General features: G+C 36.7%; 1 protein-coding gene across 6 annotated transcripts in view; it reads left to right on the top strand.

The window, feature by feature from the left end:
* Positions 1-18,836, top strand: part of ATE1 (arginyltransferase 1) — a 78,713-nt gene that overhangs the window by 55,009 nt on the left and 4,868 nt on the right. For all 6 annotated transcript variants that reach the window (XM_086752157.1, XM_086752160.1, XM_086752154.1 and 3 more), the window contains one exon: positions 1,503-1,623. In XM_086752157.1, coding sequence (XP_086608283.1) covers positions 1,503-1,623 — 121 coding nt within the window. The remainder of the gene's footprint in view (positions 1-1,502; positions 1,624-18,836) is intronic.

Below are 18,836 nucleotides of genomic sequence, written 5' to 3'. Positions count from 1 at the left end.
GCACTGAAACTTGGTTGGTTTTGGGTTTGTTTTGCTTTTTTTTTTTTTTGCAAGTGGACAGTTATGCCTTTTTTTTTTTTTTCTTCTAATGAGACAATTTTTTTGTTTCTTACTCAACAATTTAAGTTGGTGGGAAATACATAACAAAAAAAAAGTTAATTCTGCTGTAAGTATTGTGAACAGTAAGAGAATAAAAGGAATTGGGAATCTGCAAACATTCAAAAAATGGTTCTTTTGATTCTCCAGAATTGGCTTTTGCAGCATAAGGGTGTGTCTAAAAGAACAGCAGAGCTTGTGAATGCGACTTTTAAAAATACATCTTTATCACCAGACGATACTCACAGTAATTATCTGTGTCCCCTCCTGAACACTGGTTGGCTTTGTTCGAAACCACTTTGCATTTTCATAGTAGATGTTGGGGAAAAAAAATCAACTTCATATCAAGATGATCAACTTCATTACCTATTTAATGTCGTTGATATGGAGAACTCTTAATTGCATTGACTGCAGATTTCCTGTAACACTCAGTTTTTAACTGTTACCTCAAGACCTGTGTAATTGAGATCCTTGAACTTTTTGATTCTCTTTATTGTATGTCTGTTTTTCAAGCTGAGATGTGTAGTGAATTTTCAGTTTAAAAATTAATTTGATATTGCCAACATATGGCTCTGAACATTGAGAGGCTATGGATTAAATGAATAATGGCTCTAAGATAGATTTTTGACTTAAGTTATATAGGCTGATGAATAATCTTATTTTAAATCAAATGAAGATCTGATTAGAGGAGGTGGTTATTGCTGAGGTGGTGATTTTCTGTGTAGCTGAAGGGAAAATAATGATGACTCTTTAGTTTCTGGGAGTGTCTGCAAAGAATACCTTTTTAATAAATAAAAAAAAAGGTAGAATTTCGCTAATCATGACCTGTAAGCTATTCCAGGAAAAACTCCATGAATTAAAAAGAAAATGTTGCTATTTAAGTAGCAGTGAACAAAATGCTCCATCACTAATGCAATAAAATAGCATCCTGCTTTTACTGTTCAGGGTTTTTTTTCCTATTAGATTTTTTTCTTTTTTTGTCTCCATTATTTACTGGAATGAACAACACTTGAGAAGAGCTGGTTGTGGAGGTGCTGAGTTTTTTAGTGTCAGCACCAGCTCAGCAGAACTCTAGAGGATAACTTAAATACAGAGTTTCAGGAAGCAAAGCCAAAACTTTTCTAGTTCATCTTGGATCCCGTAAAAATGTCTTACGTTAATTTTACATTTTCTTCAAGTGCCAAGCTTAAGTTTGGATTCCTGAGATGGTGCTGAAATTACTAAAGGAGTCAGTCTGTGATTTCGGGGCAGCTGTTTCTGACTCATTTAGTGTCAATTACGTTGAAATTATTCTTTTTTTCATAAGAAAATCTGGAAAGTTGTAGCCAGAGTGTTCTTATACAACTGATAGGATTACTCTCTTTCTTTTTTTTCTTTTTTTTTCTTTTTTTTTTTCTCCTTTCTAGGGTCAGTACAGGCCCTCGGACTTGTTGTGCCCGGAGACGTATGTCTGGAGGCCCATTGAGCAATGTCTGCCCCTGCTCGATCATTCGAAATACTGTCGGTTCAACCAGGACGTGAAAGCAGGTAAGCTTACAAATAACAATAAGTCTGTAAATCATCTTATTTTTATAATGTATTGGTATCATCTGCTGCTGAAGCATTATGGAAATCTTGTCTATAAAGGATAAAAAGTATAAAATTTGCAACTCCTCCAGCAAGCACTAGCGAATATGTTTAGTTTTATCTTTTAACACAATATAAGCAATACAAATTTTAAGCACATTGTTTTACTGACTACATGTAGTTCAAGATTAACACATATTACTGACTTTCAGATATTTTTTGTTCTGTGCTAGAGCAAAACAAATCAAATAATTATTCCTCCCTCAGATTCCAGTCGGATGAATGCATAAAAAAAAGGAAATTAAGATCAATACAGGAAAGTGAAAGGGATGGAGAAGCTTAAAGCCATCAAGTGCTTTTGTTAATAAACAAACAGGCAGATTTAGTCTAAGAATCTGTTAGCAAATTTGAAGTATACAATGAACAGCAGAAACACTTTAAACATCTTGAAGTAGATCGGACGTAGATTTTTACTCTAAGTATCTATCTCTGAAATAGATACTTAGTTATTTGCCAGCATAGAATGGTCAAAAGTATACTGACCAGAACATAATACAGTAATGATACTGTAAACCAATGCAATCAAATAAAAAAAAAAAAAAAAGAAACCAAACCAAACATGTACTTGCTTTAGCTACTGACTCTGTGGGTCGATTGCAGGCCTCAGGGGAGCTGGTGTGGTGCTTGGGTGAAAAACAAAAAAAAATTATTTAACTTTCTTTATTAATTGCAAATTGCTGAATATCTTCTTGAAATTTTGCCTTTCACCACTGAATATTAGTTGAGAAGGGTTGTGGTATTATTCAGAGACTGTGATTAAGCTCAAGACACGTAACACTATGGTTTGATTCTAGCCATCAAAATACAGGTTTACCTATCTCTGAGTTTGTGTTGTCTTCAACAGCTGCTCCTTTCTTTTTATTTTTCATGACTGTAGTTTAATAAAATTTTGATTCACTAGCCAGTTAACTGTTGGAAGGGCAGGATGTAGATGAATGAAAGGAATATTGTGAACTTCTGGAAAAGCTGCTTGAGTGTCTTCCTTTTGCTCATCCTATGCATGTTACCATTTATGCTGCAACTTGGTTGCTCAGCTGGAACACTAAGATAATAATTATAAGAACTACAATAATGAGGTTCAAATAAATGTCTAGATATAGATACTGATTTAAACATTTCAGTAGCAGAGTTATCTTAAGTGTTGTGTGCAAATACAGAACATTCTTTAGGGATTGTGTAGGTAGATGTAGTGGGAACTGGACTGGGGAGTGTACTTGGATGCTCTTTGAAAAGAGTATTTACCACCATGGGAAAAGCTCAGTGTGTAAGAGATTGAAATGGGTGGCCCATCATGTCTTCATCAACTAGAATCATTATTAGACTGGTGAGAGGAAGTTGGAAAAAAAAATTACAAAGTTAGGAGGAAGAAGGGAAGTTATTTTGGAGGCCAGTGGTGTTCAAGATACTCTTGTTACTCAGAAAGAAAAGAAGCACATTCATGTAAGCACAAAAATGACAACTAAACTACTACCTCTGAGGCTGTTAACCCCATACAAGCAAAGGGGCACAATATTCTCGGTTCTGTGAAATTCCAGTGGCATACCATGCGCTTGGAAACTGCAGGATGTAGAACTTTACATCATTATCAGCATAGAATATCTCACTCCAGACATCCTTGGAACTGTGACTTATGTCCTGTGGTTTAAGGAAATTAAAACATAGCTACACGTTGCAGTGCACTAGACCTGCTGTGAGCTTGTAGTCACTTGAGGTTTAAATAGTTGCTAGCTCTAAGGAAGCTATTTCTCAACAGTAAAATAATTTTCCTTCTTACTTTTTTATTCTCTACAATAGTCAGTAATACAAGTTTAATGAAGTTACCGTGAATTAAAAAAGAGCAATAGATGGTGTGCTTGATTCCTCATGAGTCAGGTTTCTATAATACTGCCTGTAATTATGTCAGTTAAGTAGGGCATGATTTATCAGGAGCGGGACTTCCGATGCAGAAACTGAGGGCAATAACCAGATCCAGTAAACAACTGGGAGAAATAGTGACTTGCATTGCTGCCTGGGGCAATAAAACAGTCACTGGAAATGGTAATCTTTTAATGTTGTCTGTAACGTCAGAAAATTTCTGAAATGTTACCTCACACTGGTTTGCTCATTGTGTTTGGCAATGTTGAACTTCTTTTCCCTCCTTTTAAAAAAAACATTAAAAATTTACCTAATAAATTTACCAGTTGCAGGCTATGGAAATGCATTATAGGACAGCAGCGAGTGCTACATCAGGAGAGAGTGCTGTGCGCTCTGACCTGCTAAGTCTCTGCCATATGAAAAGGATTTCTGTAATACACATTGCATTGCAGAGCTCCTTCCTATAATGAGATTTATTTTTTTTCTTTTCTGAAAAAAAAAAAAAAGAAAAAGAAGAAACAACTGTTCATATAAAGTAGAATTTTTTTTCTAAAGTATCAGGATTTTTTTTTTAGAAAAATCCTCTGTTTGCAGAGCATTCTTGACTGTTTTGCATTGTGTGCTTGACAAATGGTTTTGCAGTGTGTTGTTTTCCATCCCCTTCTCCTCTGACGTCTTTTGTTAACAGTTGGAGAATAAAGAAGAGAGGACAGACAAACTAAACAAAGTTCTTAACTCTTTGTACCACAGAGATACTAAAAAAGTAGCTAACAGTTAATAACTTTAAAAAGCAATCATAGAAACTGTAATAACTCTTTATTGTTTCGGATGGCAAATCGTGGGTGCCTGATGGTTGCAACAGGTCCAGCTCTTTACTTCTGGCCAGTGTCATGAGATTCAACCTTACTTAACCTCAAAACACTCCAGTCATACAGAGACAATTATGAGGTCCTCTGCCAGCAAACTCTCAAATTTGATATTTAAATAAACTGCTAGTAGGCTTTTTGTGTGCAGTTCCTAACATTTATTGAAAAACATCAACTATTTTAGGAAAGAAAAAAATCACATAGCAATGCTCAGACAGCGTTCCTGGATAAAAGGTCATGTTTATCAGGTTTTGGTTAAATTACCAGTTTTGCCTAAACTACTCATACCTTAGAGCAGATTTTTCGTTTTTGTTGTCTGTTCAGTTTGAGAAATTCGGAAGACTTAGCATCGTCTTATAAATTAAAGAGTTTTGTTAGGATTCCGGTGTGTTTATTATTAAACAGTGGGCAGTTATTTCCAAATAAATAAGCAGTTAGTGGGGTAGGGCAGCGATAGAGGCTTTGGATACTGATGCATTCTGAAAATTCAGATTGTGTTGAACTGCATTTAACATGTTAGCCTTTGCTTTGTAAGGATGAGCCCTATACAAAATGAAGCTCTAAGTACAGCTGGAGTTATGTTGAAGAAAAAATAAGTTAATTAAAAGATTGCTCTGCGGATAAGTACTCGTCAGTGACTTTGACCACAGTTCAAAACTGATGAGCAAAATTCAGTCACATGATAGCATCTGCTGAAATATTCCTGGGCATGGTATGTCTGTCACACTAGTCAGTTTTACTTTGTTCATACTTTCAGTAACAGCTATGCCCATGGAACAAATGCAGTATGAAAAGAATAATAAATAATTTACTTAGTATCCTGGCAATACTTTTATCCTTCCACTTTCCATTTTTCTGAGAGTAACCCACTGACATGTCCTTTTTTTCTAACATCTGTTGAGAATTTTGGTTTGTTGCTCCTGAGAAAAGCCTGCAAAAAATGTCTTCATGAAATAAAATTTTAATGAAAATCATATAGTAATTAAATTAGTGGGGAACTTCAAATCTTTCTTTCCATCAGCAGTGGACTGTCAACACCTTTAAGCAGCAACTTCAGATAAGGGTAGATACAATCCCAATCTAAAGTGGTAGCTTCAAAGCCTCCGTAGTTTTACAGCCCCTGACTGTGTCACGTAATGCGCGGTGTACGTGTGCCAGCCGGGGTGAGCAGGGTGCTTTTACCCAAGTGGCAAAACTGTGCATGATCTGAATTGCTATGACCCAGGACAGTTTTGGTGGTGGAAGCTGCTTCCCACCTTCCAGTGTCTGCTGCTTTGAGCAGAAGCTTTGAGTAGTGCAGATCAAAAAGGACTTTAATGCTTTTCTTTTTCTTGACTAATTTGTTTGCTGAAGTTAATAAATTGGCTAAACACATCTGTTCAACTTCCTGTGTATCTAATAATAGAGTGAAATAAAAAGGGAATCGAATGAAATACATTAATTAAAATGAAAGTTCTTTCTCCAGTGTTGAAAAATACACGTGACGAAGGCGTACATAGACTCCTCTGTGTTGGCTTTGTGCATTCTTGGAGACAAGACACTCTTTGCTCCAGAGAGTGCAGACTAACACAAACCACGATGGATGCAAATGGGTGGTGTAAAGAAACAGAGAAGCACCTCTGCTTTGTCTGGTCAGTTATAGAAACAGACTAAATTCTAGTCTATTAAGAGGCTAAGTAGTAATAGACTAAACTGACTCAACTGTATGAATTTTTTTTTGTAAACATCACAGTGACGGAGAGTTTTGCAGAGGAATCTAAGGAAGTACATTAGTTATCTATTAGAGCTGATGAAGAAATCCTTTGCAGCATGAGAGGTGGAGGAGGAATGAAGAATATGGGGAAAAACAAAGGAGTTTCCTTCAAAAACAGATGCACTGGTCTGGGATATCGGACCTGATAGTCAGTCAGAGGTGGAACTTGCATACTGCCTGTGTGTGGTAGGAATGAAGATGGGGCTGAAATAAGCTGTGGAGAGCTTTAGAAGTGAGGTCTGTCAGATCTGATCAGAATGTGGGTAGCTGGCAGACACACGCGTGGAAAGATGGGGAAGTAAATTTTGTAGTAGTTCATCCAGGGAGAACGATAAGAGTAAGGACTTGTCAGGAATAGAAGCAAGCTGTTGAAATAAGTAAATGTAGAACTAAAACTTGAAAATCTGGATAGATATTTGTAGAGATTAATGAGAGACTTTTCTAGATACACCTGTGTAGAAAGAAACTAGATGTGAAAACCTGAAAAGATTATGAAGCCGCAGTCATATGCCAGGAGAAATTTGCCAGTGCCTAACAATTCAGCAGCCACCTGCCTCTCACTGCTCTTGATGCAGACCAAGGTTTGCCTCTGCCATCTGCACACAGCGATAAAGATTGTACTTCTTCCTGCAGAGGAGTGGAGGTCCTTAAAAGAATTCAGGCTTTACACTATTTCCAGCTAGTCTGAGCCAAAATGATGCTAGGCATTGGAATCAAGAGGAGATAATTTGTCTTTTATCTCCTTTTCAGTGATCTGCCTGCAGCAGAAGGCATAGCCTGCCTAGGAAGATGAGGGATCTGCCTAGGACAGATGTTGAAATAAAAAAAAAAAGTCTTATAAATTGCCTCATGTTCACATATAGATCTTAACCAACTAAAAAAAAACCCCAACCTTCGAACAATACTAAAATCAGTGCCTGAACTCCCCTTTCCAGAGATGTTAGTTCAGTGGGTCAGTGGCTGAGTCCTGGGACACTACAGATATTTGTGGAAGGGTCAGAATTTGAGGTGAGAGGTCTCACTTCAGGCATACAAGAATCACTCTGTAAAAACCCCAGTTCGATGTGTTATCTTACAGACTTGATAACAGATGACTAGTTTCGGAGTTACTGAACTAAAGAAAATTACTTAAGATTTCCAGTCTTTTCCTGTAGTAGTCTTGTAACTTTTATTGCAACTTTTAACCAGATCTTTAAAACTTCTAGAAATACAAACTGAAAAAGCTTCCCCCCCCCCTTAATAAATACACCTTTCTCACATATTACAGAACTAACTCAATTTTCTTTGCTACGTACAAAATAAAAACTCACAGCTTTGCAGCATTGTTATTCTGCTGCACGTAGTAGGTAGGTAGGTACACAAGGTAGAGTAGTAGAAGGCAAACGACATTCCCGGTATAACTTCTGAATCCTCTTATTAGTGACTTGATTATGCATCTTGATGCTTCTTGCACGAAACTGAGGGTTGTTAGTTCTATTAAATAAAACTTAGAATTCTCACCCAGAAATCTGCAGGCTTATATAAAACTGTATTTGTTTTAAAAATACACTTGTGTGTGTGGTGTTTTCACTAGAAAAGTAATTCATAACTATTTCAATAACACACAACTGTTTTCAAAACTTTTAATTTTAAGTACAATTTAGATACTATTCTTTGCTAATAGAAGGGACATGTTTCAAACATGTTTTACCTTTATTGTGTATGTGAATGCAAATATTTTGTTGGCTTTTTTTCTTGGCTTCTTCTGTTGGCTGTTTGATATATTTTAAAAATACAGTTTATTAGCATGATTCTGGTCTTATTCCTCCTCCCTCTCTTACCAGAAAAGCCACAATCACATATTTTTATCCATAAAGTGAACTGCAGTTGCCGTTTGGTCATGTCTGATCCCTGGCAAAGCGATGGATTACATGTAGCGTTGCATCTCTGAATCTAGTCAGATGGATTCATGCAAAAGTCAGTATACGTTAGCGTTTGTAAGGATAAATGCACTGAAGTTCTTGGGGTGATGAAAATGTAGTCACAAAACTATCACAGATGGAAAACATTAAACAAATTGTTTAGAACTGTGCAATTGTCTGATTAGGGAGGAATTGCTGGTCTGCTCTAAAACAACTGCTGTTTATAATTTTTTTAAGATAGAGTTGTGTACTTTGGAGAGTTAGAAAACAGTTTAAATAAATTCTGATGGATCATGAACTAAATTCTTCTAAAGAACTGACTTTCCACTATCTTATCAGAGCAATTGGTAATAAATTTGAATTCTATAACCAAGAAAGACAGATATGTCGATTATTTCTAGCAGCTCCTCTAGAAGAGACACATCTTACAAGTTTGTATCTGTTTCTAATTAAGTTTATAAACACTTGGAATCATCAGAATGTATATTTCTAAATTAGTTGTGATCCTTGATATATTTGAACAATGAAGAGAGTGCAAATAAGGTGTAGCCAAGCAAATTTTTCCCTCACTTTTTAGTGTGTTTAGATTAAATTGAAATGACTGGTATGGAGTTTTAGCCTCGTGTGCAGAATTATGCTCAAATATTCCAGTGCTTATGTAATAAAAAGGTAATGTTATTAACTTAATTTGTGGGTCCTAAACAACTGGCACTGCATAAATTGGCTTGTGCGTTAGAAATTACGCTGAACTATCAGGTCTGAAATGAAGTCTCCCAAAACAGTTAAGGGCAAAGGCAGAAAGGTCTGTTTTGCGTTGTTCTAGCAAATCTCAAACTTTGCTACATATTTGTGATTTAAAAGTTTGTATTTATTGATACTCTAAATATATCTGCTTCTGACATCCTTGTAGTGCAGTAAACCAACGCCCCTCAAGAAGCACCATCGTCTGAATTCTAGTATAGTTCATGAAACACTTGGCTTGGGCTGCAAAATTCCCAAAAATATGTTTTAATCCAAAATTACTGTCACAGAGGTTGTGTAACGAACAGATGTATTTTGAAATGAGATAATTTTTTCAGGACTCTGCTTGAAAAATAATGATATCCTGGCGTACCTTGCTTCTCCTCACATGGAAGAGATGAATCTTAGCAGGTTGTGTGCTCGAGATACTCCTTCACCACTTGAATGTTGTGACATTTGATTCTCTAGCTGAATAATTCTGCTTTTCTTTTTTTTTGTGACTGAACCAGAAGTGAACTCATTAGTTGGTGAAGATTCAGGGGAATGTGGAGAAGGACCAGGACTGCCAAATCTTGTAGGAATCATTTTCCATACTCAGAAGGTGATAGAAACACAAGAACAGAGATTAAAAATTAAATAATGTGGGATAAGCAGAGCGATCATGCAGATTTATTTAGTGCTGAGGATAGCTAGCATATGGGATTGGTTTCAAAATGTGATAAAAGTTAAAAGCTGTAATTAGGCACAGATACAGAGCAGACACCACAGGCATGTGCTGAGCCTCAGCGCAGCCACGCGCTACCAGCCACCACGGCAAGCTTTTCCAGGGTCAGACCTTTTGTAATGGTCTCCGGTGCCTCAGAACATGTTTATGCTGTGCTGTGGTGACATCATCCCAACTTTTCACATGCAACATAATTGATTCCATGCTTTAATTAATTTAGCCAGTAATCTGATTGCTGTAATCTGATTTATTTAGCTGATAAGCTACTGCCAATTGCTTCAATTTTGCCTATTTCATGGAAATGCTTGCATTTGTACTTCTCAGCTTGATTCTTGCATTTGTTTTTCTTCCTTCTTCTCATGTATCAGTCCTAACGAGGATTTCACTTGGCCTTTCTTCTTGAAAGATCCTCTAACTGCTTTCTGCCATTTTCAATTCTATACAGTTCAAATATTTCAATAAGGACTATTTAACTCTTTTAATCTTTCAATTTTTTTTTTCCCGATTCCATCCAGTTTTTTTTGGAGCTGTAACTCCCTGAAGCATAACTCTGTAGCTTTTGTCTTTTGCACTGTCATTTTGCTGTCGGCTTGATGTGTCATTAAAACCTGTGATTAAAAGTCCCTGGAAATCTGGTTGAAAGTGGAACTGCTTTCTGGGAAGCCTTCTTGTGAAAGTCTGAGGTCCTTGTTAGTAGCCCTTCACTGTCAGCTGGCTCAGGGTCACTGCCATGGGAAGATTTTGCTTCAGAAAAAGGAATAAAGCTGCTAAAAACTTTTATTCTTGCATAAATTTGTTGAAAATAAGTATATCGAAATATATTTATAAAATATAATTAAAAACCCCCATACAGAATTCCTAAAATCCTCTTTATTTTAATTAATATTTGTATCTCAGCCACAAAAAAAAAACTTTTTAACTCCCTGCAAGCAAAGTTACAATCCAGAGGGTAATGATGACCCATTAAAGTTACAAAGTCTGTTTTCTTAATTTATTTGTGCAATGCAAAGTGAATCCAAAATACATAAGATGAGGCAATAACTCTATTTCTACATTGCTAGCAGTTGTAAAATTACTTTGGCTTGAAAAATGAAGTCTGAAACACTTTTACGTGTCATAAAAGCCAGCTTTGCAGTCAGTGGACGTTGCAGAAAGTGAGGTACTGGGAAGGACGCTCATGATTTGCTCTCACCCAAGCATGAAGGTCAGTACGTAGTCTTAGGCAGTGTTCATGCTACAAAACTTAGACTGACTCATTAGTGTCATTTTGTAGTTAGAAAATTAGTGATTTTAGTGGAATTGAGTATTTGGCTTCTTGGGTAAATCTTACTGAAGTACAAGGTATTTTAGTTACCAGTTGAAATGAAAATGTTTATGTAGTGTTTCTGGTTTTTGTTATGCAAAATCTGTTCAGGAAATAGGTGGAATAAGCTGTTCTGATTGAGATGTCACTATTAAAGTCCTACTAGACTTAGTAATGAGGTAACTGTTCTGTGTTTAGCTAAGAAAAATATTTATTTGTTTTTCATAAGAAGTGAATTAAATATTTAATTCATCCCTAACAGGAAATGTGGCAGTTGCTTCCCATCCCTCATCTTTTCTGTTTAAGATACATCCCTGATTATTCCCAACCTTTAATTCACAGATTTAATGGCATCTTTAATGTGTCTCTCCCAAGAGTAACCGAGTTGCTTCTGATGATATTCTTGAGATGACAGGTACCTTGCTAAAATCTCTGGAAAGATACGTGTGCAGTTTTAATTCCCTGTTAGCGACTGAATTAGAGAGTTCCTTTCAGGTGCTGCTTCCAAGTGCTGGTTGGATTTTCACCATCGTTTTTCCTTTCTGTCTCTGAAGAGAAATAAGCATCCCAGAATACTGAACATTCCTGTGTTGTTCTCAAATACTTTGAGGAACAGAAAAACTCAGCTAGCAAATGCTCTGAGAAGCACTGGGGAGATGCATCTGATGCAGGATAAAGCTTGGTTAGGCTCATCAGTGCTGACCCAGAGCAAATAAACCTTCCCAGAACCCAATGTGATCAGAGTCAGGCATTAGAAATACCTACAGGGCCCAGCAAAAATGAGCTGGGGCGTGAAGGAGCTTGTAAAACTTTGACCTAGCTAGTTCGGAGCTGCAAACCTACCTTGTGCAGCCTGCTGATTGCCAGGGTCCTGCGGTCACAGAATGGTTTAGGGAGATAAAGGGCCATGCACAGAGCTAGTGTCTCCCTGCATTTAAAACCCAGCCGTACCTGCTGCACTTCTGCTTCTGGTCCATTTAAACTGAATGCATAATTGAAAGTTGCCTAAATGACAAAAAGGGGCATTAAAAACAAGAAAAAAGAAAAAAAATCACGAAAGTTAATATTCATTATCAATCCACATTCCCAGTTCTTGTATCTGAAGGCATCAAGAATAGTGTCAGAGACACAACTTCAAAAGAACTGACTAGTTCGTTTTGTCTCCTGGAAGAGCATCTAAAACTGAAACAGTTATCTTTGTCAGCTTGCCATCTACTAGATTATATTTCTTTTTCTTTTTTTTTTTTTTTTTTTTTTTTTTTGCCTTGACTTTGGAGGCACTGGTTACTGTTTTCAGATGGGAAGTTGCTCAGTCTCATTTAACTAACATTTTCCTAGGTACTACTAGGATTTTTTTTTTTATAGTGCATCCCTGAAAAGCAAGTCCTTGCAGAAACATTGGTATCATTGAAATCTAGCCCTTTGGTAGCCACTGATCACTCGCCATATTTCAGGATAATAAATTGAGGTAGGTTAGAATTGTTGCGTTATATGAGAGCCCCTCATAAATAAAGCTGGAATTTTATACTGATGATTTTATGTGCCTCTCTTGCAAATGTTACCAAAACAGAGGGCCGTACTTGGAGTTTAGTGTTCGGCAAGGTAGGCAAAGGATTGTACGGGCAGGTAAGCCAGAACCCTTTGCAGGTTGCTGTGATTACTGCTGAAAACGAGAACGGCTATGAATCGCTGTATTGACAGGAAATGTTTTCCATTGGCCTCTGTTCATGTTTACTACTAGGATAATAAGAGTCAAAACACAATGAGTTATTGTTTCCGCATGGCACAGCGGGGTTAGCGGATTTTAAATGTGTTTTGTCAAGTGATTAGTCTGCTTGCTTCTCAAGATTGAATTGCAAATCATAAAGCAGTTGTATGATTTCAGGCACAAAGCCCAAAAGTTTTGTTCGGAAGATGTCTCTGGGATTTACCATCCTTGCAACTTCCTTTCTTTCCCCATTTAGAGATTCCCTACAAGTTCTACTTTTAAAACTGTAATTCCTCTGTATTTTAAGGATCATTGCTAGTATTTTGACAAGGTGCATTAGAAACCTTTTCTTTTGGAACAGTGATTTCAAAAGGTCCTGGTTTTTCCTTTTTCCTCTGAGTAACTGCAGAGAGTTGGCTGATGGAGACTATCCTGAGCATGTCACTGTACTTCCTTTGTGACTTGTGCTTTCTGGTTTCAATTAAGAATTCTTTTCATTGAATTTGTTATTGTTGTTGTTTATGCTTCATTTTAACTGTACTCTTATTTTCGTTCGAATTAGTATTTTTATACCCCAAGGCCTACTACTCTTTAGTGTTTCTTAATGTATGAGTCTGCTATGAACAAAGCAGTATGAGAAAAAACACATTTCAACTGTTTTTTATAAATATTGCTATTAATGGGTATTGCTTATTTAGTCACTGTATATTGTCTGTTTTGTTTTTGAGGATGATTTCTTATGCTTTGGTAAATGAAAAGAAATAATACTTTAAATTGAGTAAGAAACGAGCTTACATTCAAAGTTCAGATTCATGAGACTTCTGATTGAGGTGGAAACATTTGCTGTAATTTCTAGTAATTAATATCTCATATTTCTGTCATAAATTTGAAAAGTTAATTTGTTTGTTTTTTTAAAAATTTCTTTGTTTTCAAATCATTGATCATTAACTGCGACAAGGTCATGTAAACCAGATGTAGCTTTTCTTTGAAAAAAATTTGACAAGGCTGTAGTGTTTCTCAAATGAATTTGAACATTGCTGTAGCGTAACCAGCAAGGGATGGGTGCTTCTTTTGATCATCTTTACACCTAGTTTAAAAGCTTGATTATCATGAAACTTTTTAACTCCTTATAAATTGAATTTTTAATCTAGTCCTAACTGCTTCAAAACTGAAAATTAAAAACCAAGAACAACTTGAAACAAAATAGAAAACCAAGCATACCCTTGGGGCTGTCAGTCTGAAAGTACAGCAGTTGTCACGTGTTAATCTTCGTACTTTTTTTTCTCTGAATTTAATGTTTAGGGGTAAAAATAGTTTTTCTGAGATTCCATTTTTAAGCAAAATGGAAACTAATTTATAATGTGTGGGAGTTTCCTTCAAAGACTGCTTTCCAAGTAAATCACAAGTTTCAGTTAATGGCACAGTTTTCAATATTTTCAATTTTGAATTTGGACTGGTTCTTTTTCTGTTCCCTTTCTTTCATCCTACTATGGAGAAAATCCAGTTTTTCTGTGTAGCATGGATGCAGAAGCACAAACTGAAGATGGCCAAATACTTTTGTTGTTCCAGGGGGTTTAAGCAATGTTTAGGGAAACTGAAATTTATGATCAGTGTGATTTCAGAGTTTAGCAGGAGTGCCACGTTTCGTTGTGAATTAGAAACACCACACCTCAGTAGGATTTCTAACTAATTCTGAATCCGTTCTGTACAGAAAATGTAACAAATATTTTCCTGTGACTAATGTGTTCTTTTTAAAATTGGCTGTTGTCCTTTTTCCTATTTAAAAAATAAGAAAGTCAATAAATTTGTCACTTATTTTTAATTATTTCATGACTTATTTTCCTGTAAATGGAAAAATGTATTAAAAAAAAAAAATGTTAGCGTCCTTGCATTGCTAGGTTATGCCCCTGACAAATTTAAGAATGTGATGTTTGTGAGGAGTATCTCCAGGGGGATGAGGGAGGAGGGAACCTTGACCCAGCACCCGTCGCGCACGGCTCTGCAGAAGAGCCGGACGGAACGCTGCTGCTGCAGGCCTTTCCAAACCAGTATGAACACAAAACCAGCTTGACCCAAATCAGCCACCACCGAAAAGTTGGTTTAGTAGTAGTTTGCTGCAAAAACCTTTGAACCTTCACACTTTTTCCACACGATGTTGGCTCCAGGCCTGAATAGAGTCGCAGCAGGTTGTGGCAGAGCTCTCTGGGTCTCGGTTGTACGGCTTTGCACGTGCTTACCTGGCTTCCTTAGCAGATGCAGCTGGTTTTCACTCCAGCTTATACTATGTAGTAATAATAAAGATTAATACGCTAAGAGAATAAAAATATTTGGATATTGGCTTCCCAAAATAATTTTATAAAAATACTAATCAATTCCTACCCTGTAAGAAAAAAAAATTCAGAATGTGAAACTTTGGATGTCTATGAAAATGCACACTGATGCCCATTTTGCTATTGCTGTGAAAAAAAATGATGAAATAATTCCTCCTCCTTATTTTATGTTGGTATTTCAGCAGGAGTGCGTATCAACATTTGAAACTCATGTTTTAGTTTCAGGGGAGAGCTCGCAGTTTTGGAGGGGGAAGGTGGTTTGGCGTGTGCAAAGAAATAAAAATGGAATTGTACAGGAGTTTGTCAGACTTCCTGCTCCTCACATTCCTCCGAGGCCCTTGAGTATAAAAGTATTTCTGGGGCTGATAGCTGGATGAAGCTGCCTTTGAAGACCACTGCTGTTACTTTTACCAGATTACTCGTGTCGCTCAGCAATGTTGGCTGTGCTTTTGGCAAAGGGCTGTGTGTGTAGCTGGGCCAAGAAACCAAACCAATATCTACCTGACATCTGCCAAGACAAACTGTTGCGTAGAGGGTCTTTAGATCCCTTCTACTTTTTATTTTGTTTTTTACTGATACTTAGCAATGTCTGTGATATGCTTTGTTTGTTCAGAAAAGAAATCCTCCACGTGTGAATTGCATTTGATAGTGATATGGGAGGGGGAACAGAGAATTTTTGCTATTTTTTAATGGGATCATCATGGCAAGGTTGAATTATATATGAACTCTCTCCTTTATTCAAATTCCAATAGTCAAATGCTATGTAAATAATTTGATGGTTTAGGACTATGGAGGAGAAGAGTAAGAAGTGACAGTTAATTTATTCAACAAAAATGCAGCTGTATTTTTAACTTTTAACTGTAAAGCCAGACAATTGGCCCCTGCAGTTGCTCACTTTTCTAACATAACAGGTACTTTCAATCTACAGAACTGATTTTTCTGTAGTTTAGGGTTTTTATATATCTACTATCCAAACTATACTGATAGATGCAACTGAATTAAAGGATAAAACCTTGTTTTGTATATATGTTTTATGTATATATGTGTTTTAAACCTTGTATGTTTTATATGTCAAGTGACAGTGTCTCTTCCATAGACTACAATTCATCGACAGCTCCATGAGAAGGTAATTTCACAAAGGCAAAGTCCCAAGAATTCAAACGGATATTAGCAGTACTGTACCTCCTTCCAGTACTATTGCTCATCTATAACGCTTTGTAACAGAACTGCTTCCACCAAATCCAGTCATTTCAAGTGATTAAGGTGAAGTGTTTCCAGAGGCGTCAGGAGAGAATGCACAGAAATAGATAAATTGTAAAATAAAAAATTATAAAAACCTCATAAAAATATGTTCCAAGACCCAGGCATATTTTCTTAGATTAACAAAATTTAGACTTACAGGAGAATGGTTTCTACAGTATTCTGAAGAAGCAAGTTACCACGTGAGCTGTGTGGCACAGTCTTTGAAACCGTGGTTATCTGGTCTTAGTCATACAGAGCTGGACTGGGGTGATGGCTAAAGAAGCAAGGCTTAGGAAATTAACTGGTTATAAATTATAACCTGATGAGGCATCCAGCAGTTACACACTTGCAAAACAAATTTTATCTTCAGAGCCATTCTTTTATCTTTTTGAGGGTTATCTAAATTCAGGCACCAGCGGCTTGTGAGGTGAAGCAGAGGTGGTACTCAGGAGATACCAAACGAGAAAGTGTGAGGAGGAAAAAATAGGCTTTTTTAGCTTGTTAATGGTAACAATACTGCATTCAGTAATTAAAGTAATGATTAAAGTTGCCCTAACATATTGTTCCGCTATCTGATCAGTCTGGGTCTTTCCAGAAATGGAAGTCACTAACTCAAGTTTCTTTATTAAAGCATGGAAATAATACTTACGGATAGAGAGTCTTTTTTTCCAGCAATTTTATTGAATAAAGCATATGATCTGATTCTGATTTGGGATTGCTCCTGTATCCCAGCATGTGTCATACAGAGATCTGTTAGAATTCAGTTGGCATCTTCTTAAACATAAAGCAAATTTTATCATGTGCCACTCAGCAGGAGCAGATATTTAATTTTTCTTTTTGGGAGGGTAATTTCTTTTTTAAACAATGCCAGAGGCCAATCTGCTTTTATTTTCCATTAAATTCTCTTAAATCTAGTCTGCTTAGGTTTAAGTAATGAATAAAGGCAGTACTTTCCTGAATTCGTATGGTGTTGCCTCCAGAGCAGTAGCAATTGAAAGGTGGCTGAATTTTAACTTAAGGGTTTGTTACTATGGTGATATAAGTTCCTATTCACCTTCTCTAAAAGCTTAACTATGTACCTGAGATTATTTTACTGATACTTTACATTTCAGTAAAAAGTTTCTTTTTCAGATGGAGTTTAAATTATATATATTTAAGTACTTCTGCAGAAGGTTATTTTTATCATTAAAGCTTTTCTTTTGGGGGGTGTGAATGGAGAAAAATGTTCACTAAACCAGGTAATCTTTGTAAACACTTGGACTATTATTTTTCTGCATTTCAAGCCTTATTTGAAGAAGATGGAGTCTACCTTAATGTGTAGAACCAAGTATAAATACAGTCAATCAAATGTAAGTTTGTAAGACCAAACATACCTGGTGATAAACTCACAACCAAGTCTTCATATATGTAGCTTATGCACAGAACTTACTGTCTGTGTTAAGCTTTAAACATGTCTGAAGTATTTGTATTACAGAGATTTTTTTTTTTTAATTTCAAGATATTGGTATTTTCTCAATTGCTCTGGGAGAGCCTTCTCCTGCCTGAGGGCTGCCTTATGAAACTGTGCCACAGACCTGTCCAAGAAAGGACTGGTCTACAGCATGGTTTGGCAAGCCTTCCTTCTCCCCAGAACACGCTTGGCTGCGGTGCTTCATTTGCTAGAACACTGGGTCATAGTCACAATTTCATACGGCTGTATGGCGAGAGCTAGCGTGGACCTGATTGCAAGGAGGATAATGCACCGACTGCGCATGAAGTAATGAGTAAAAGTGGAGTAAGGGTATAAATGCTGAGGAACAAGCACAGAGTTCAGCTGAGCCAGTAAGGCTGTAGTGAAAACTGAAGGTACGGTAGCTTTAGTTGCTGTAAGAACTTGAATCTGGGGCCAGGAGCACTAGAAGCCAAAAGATGAACTCATCCAGAGTATCAGGCTTCAGTATTATTTAAAAGCAATGAGTATCAGCAGTGAGCAGTGAACGGCTTTGAAAGTGCTTTTGGCATGAGACTGTGAAGGCTAGGCTTGGCCAAAATCCAGTTCAGGACACAAACTTATAGTCAGCCTAGAGGTGCAGTAAATATAAACTTTCCCATTTTAGAAGTTAAAATAACTTTACACTTCTGTCACCTCCAGAAGCTAAACTTGCAAATTTTTTCCTTGGTGAACTTTCAGAAAGGAGGAGATGTAATAGAAGAGGCAGTGGGGCTGGCAGTAAAAACAACCTATTGGGGTATCAGAAAGGTGTTGGCCACACATCAAAACCTAATGGATTTTGAAGAGGGAGAGAAAGCCAAGAAGTGTTTTTCACTTGGTGTTTATCTAAAGCAATTGCCAACAATAATTAGCGGAGAATGCAATCTTAGCAAGTACTATTCAGATTTTCTTCCTTCAAACCATGTTTTCCTAGTTAAGTCTTAAGAAATGCATTGTACTTTAATGTTAGGAATCAAAACATAGATAAAAGTAATGAAGTCATTCTAAACTTTGTAAAGCAGCCTTTGTTAAGTTTCACACAATAAATTCAGGCAATCAGCAGAAAAATGTTTATAAGGCATTTCTGTGGGTGAATAGGGGCAGCTTCTTAAGAGTGTCTTGCAAAGAAAAGCATTTTGTGACCTCCTTTGTCTTTGTTAAAGCATAAAGAAGGCCCAAAAGGGAATATTAAGCTTTTCTGTAGTAAGGGCTACATTTGAG

Source organism: Chlamydotis macqueenii, chromosome 7, assembly GCF_036417535.1.
Source record: "Chlamydotis macqueenii isolate bChlMac1 chromosome 7, bChlMac1.mat, whole genome shotgun sequence".
Lineage (NCBI taxonomy): Eukaryota > Metazoa > Chordata > Aves > Otidiformes > Otididae > Chlamydotis > Chlamydotis macqueenii.
This window is presented reverse-complemented; position numbering and strand designations above follow the sequence as displayed.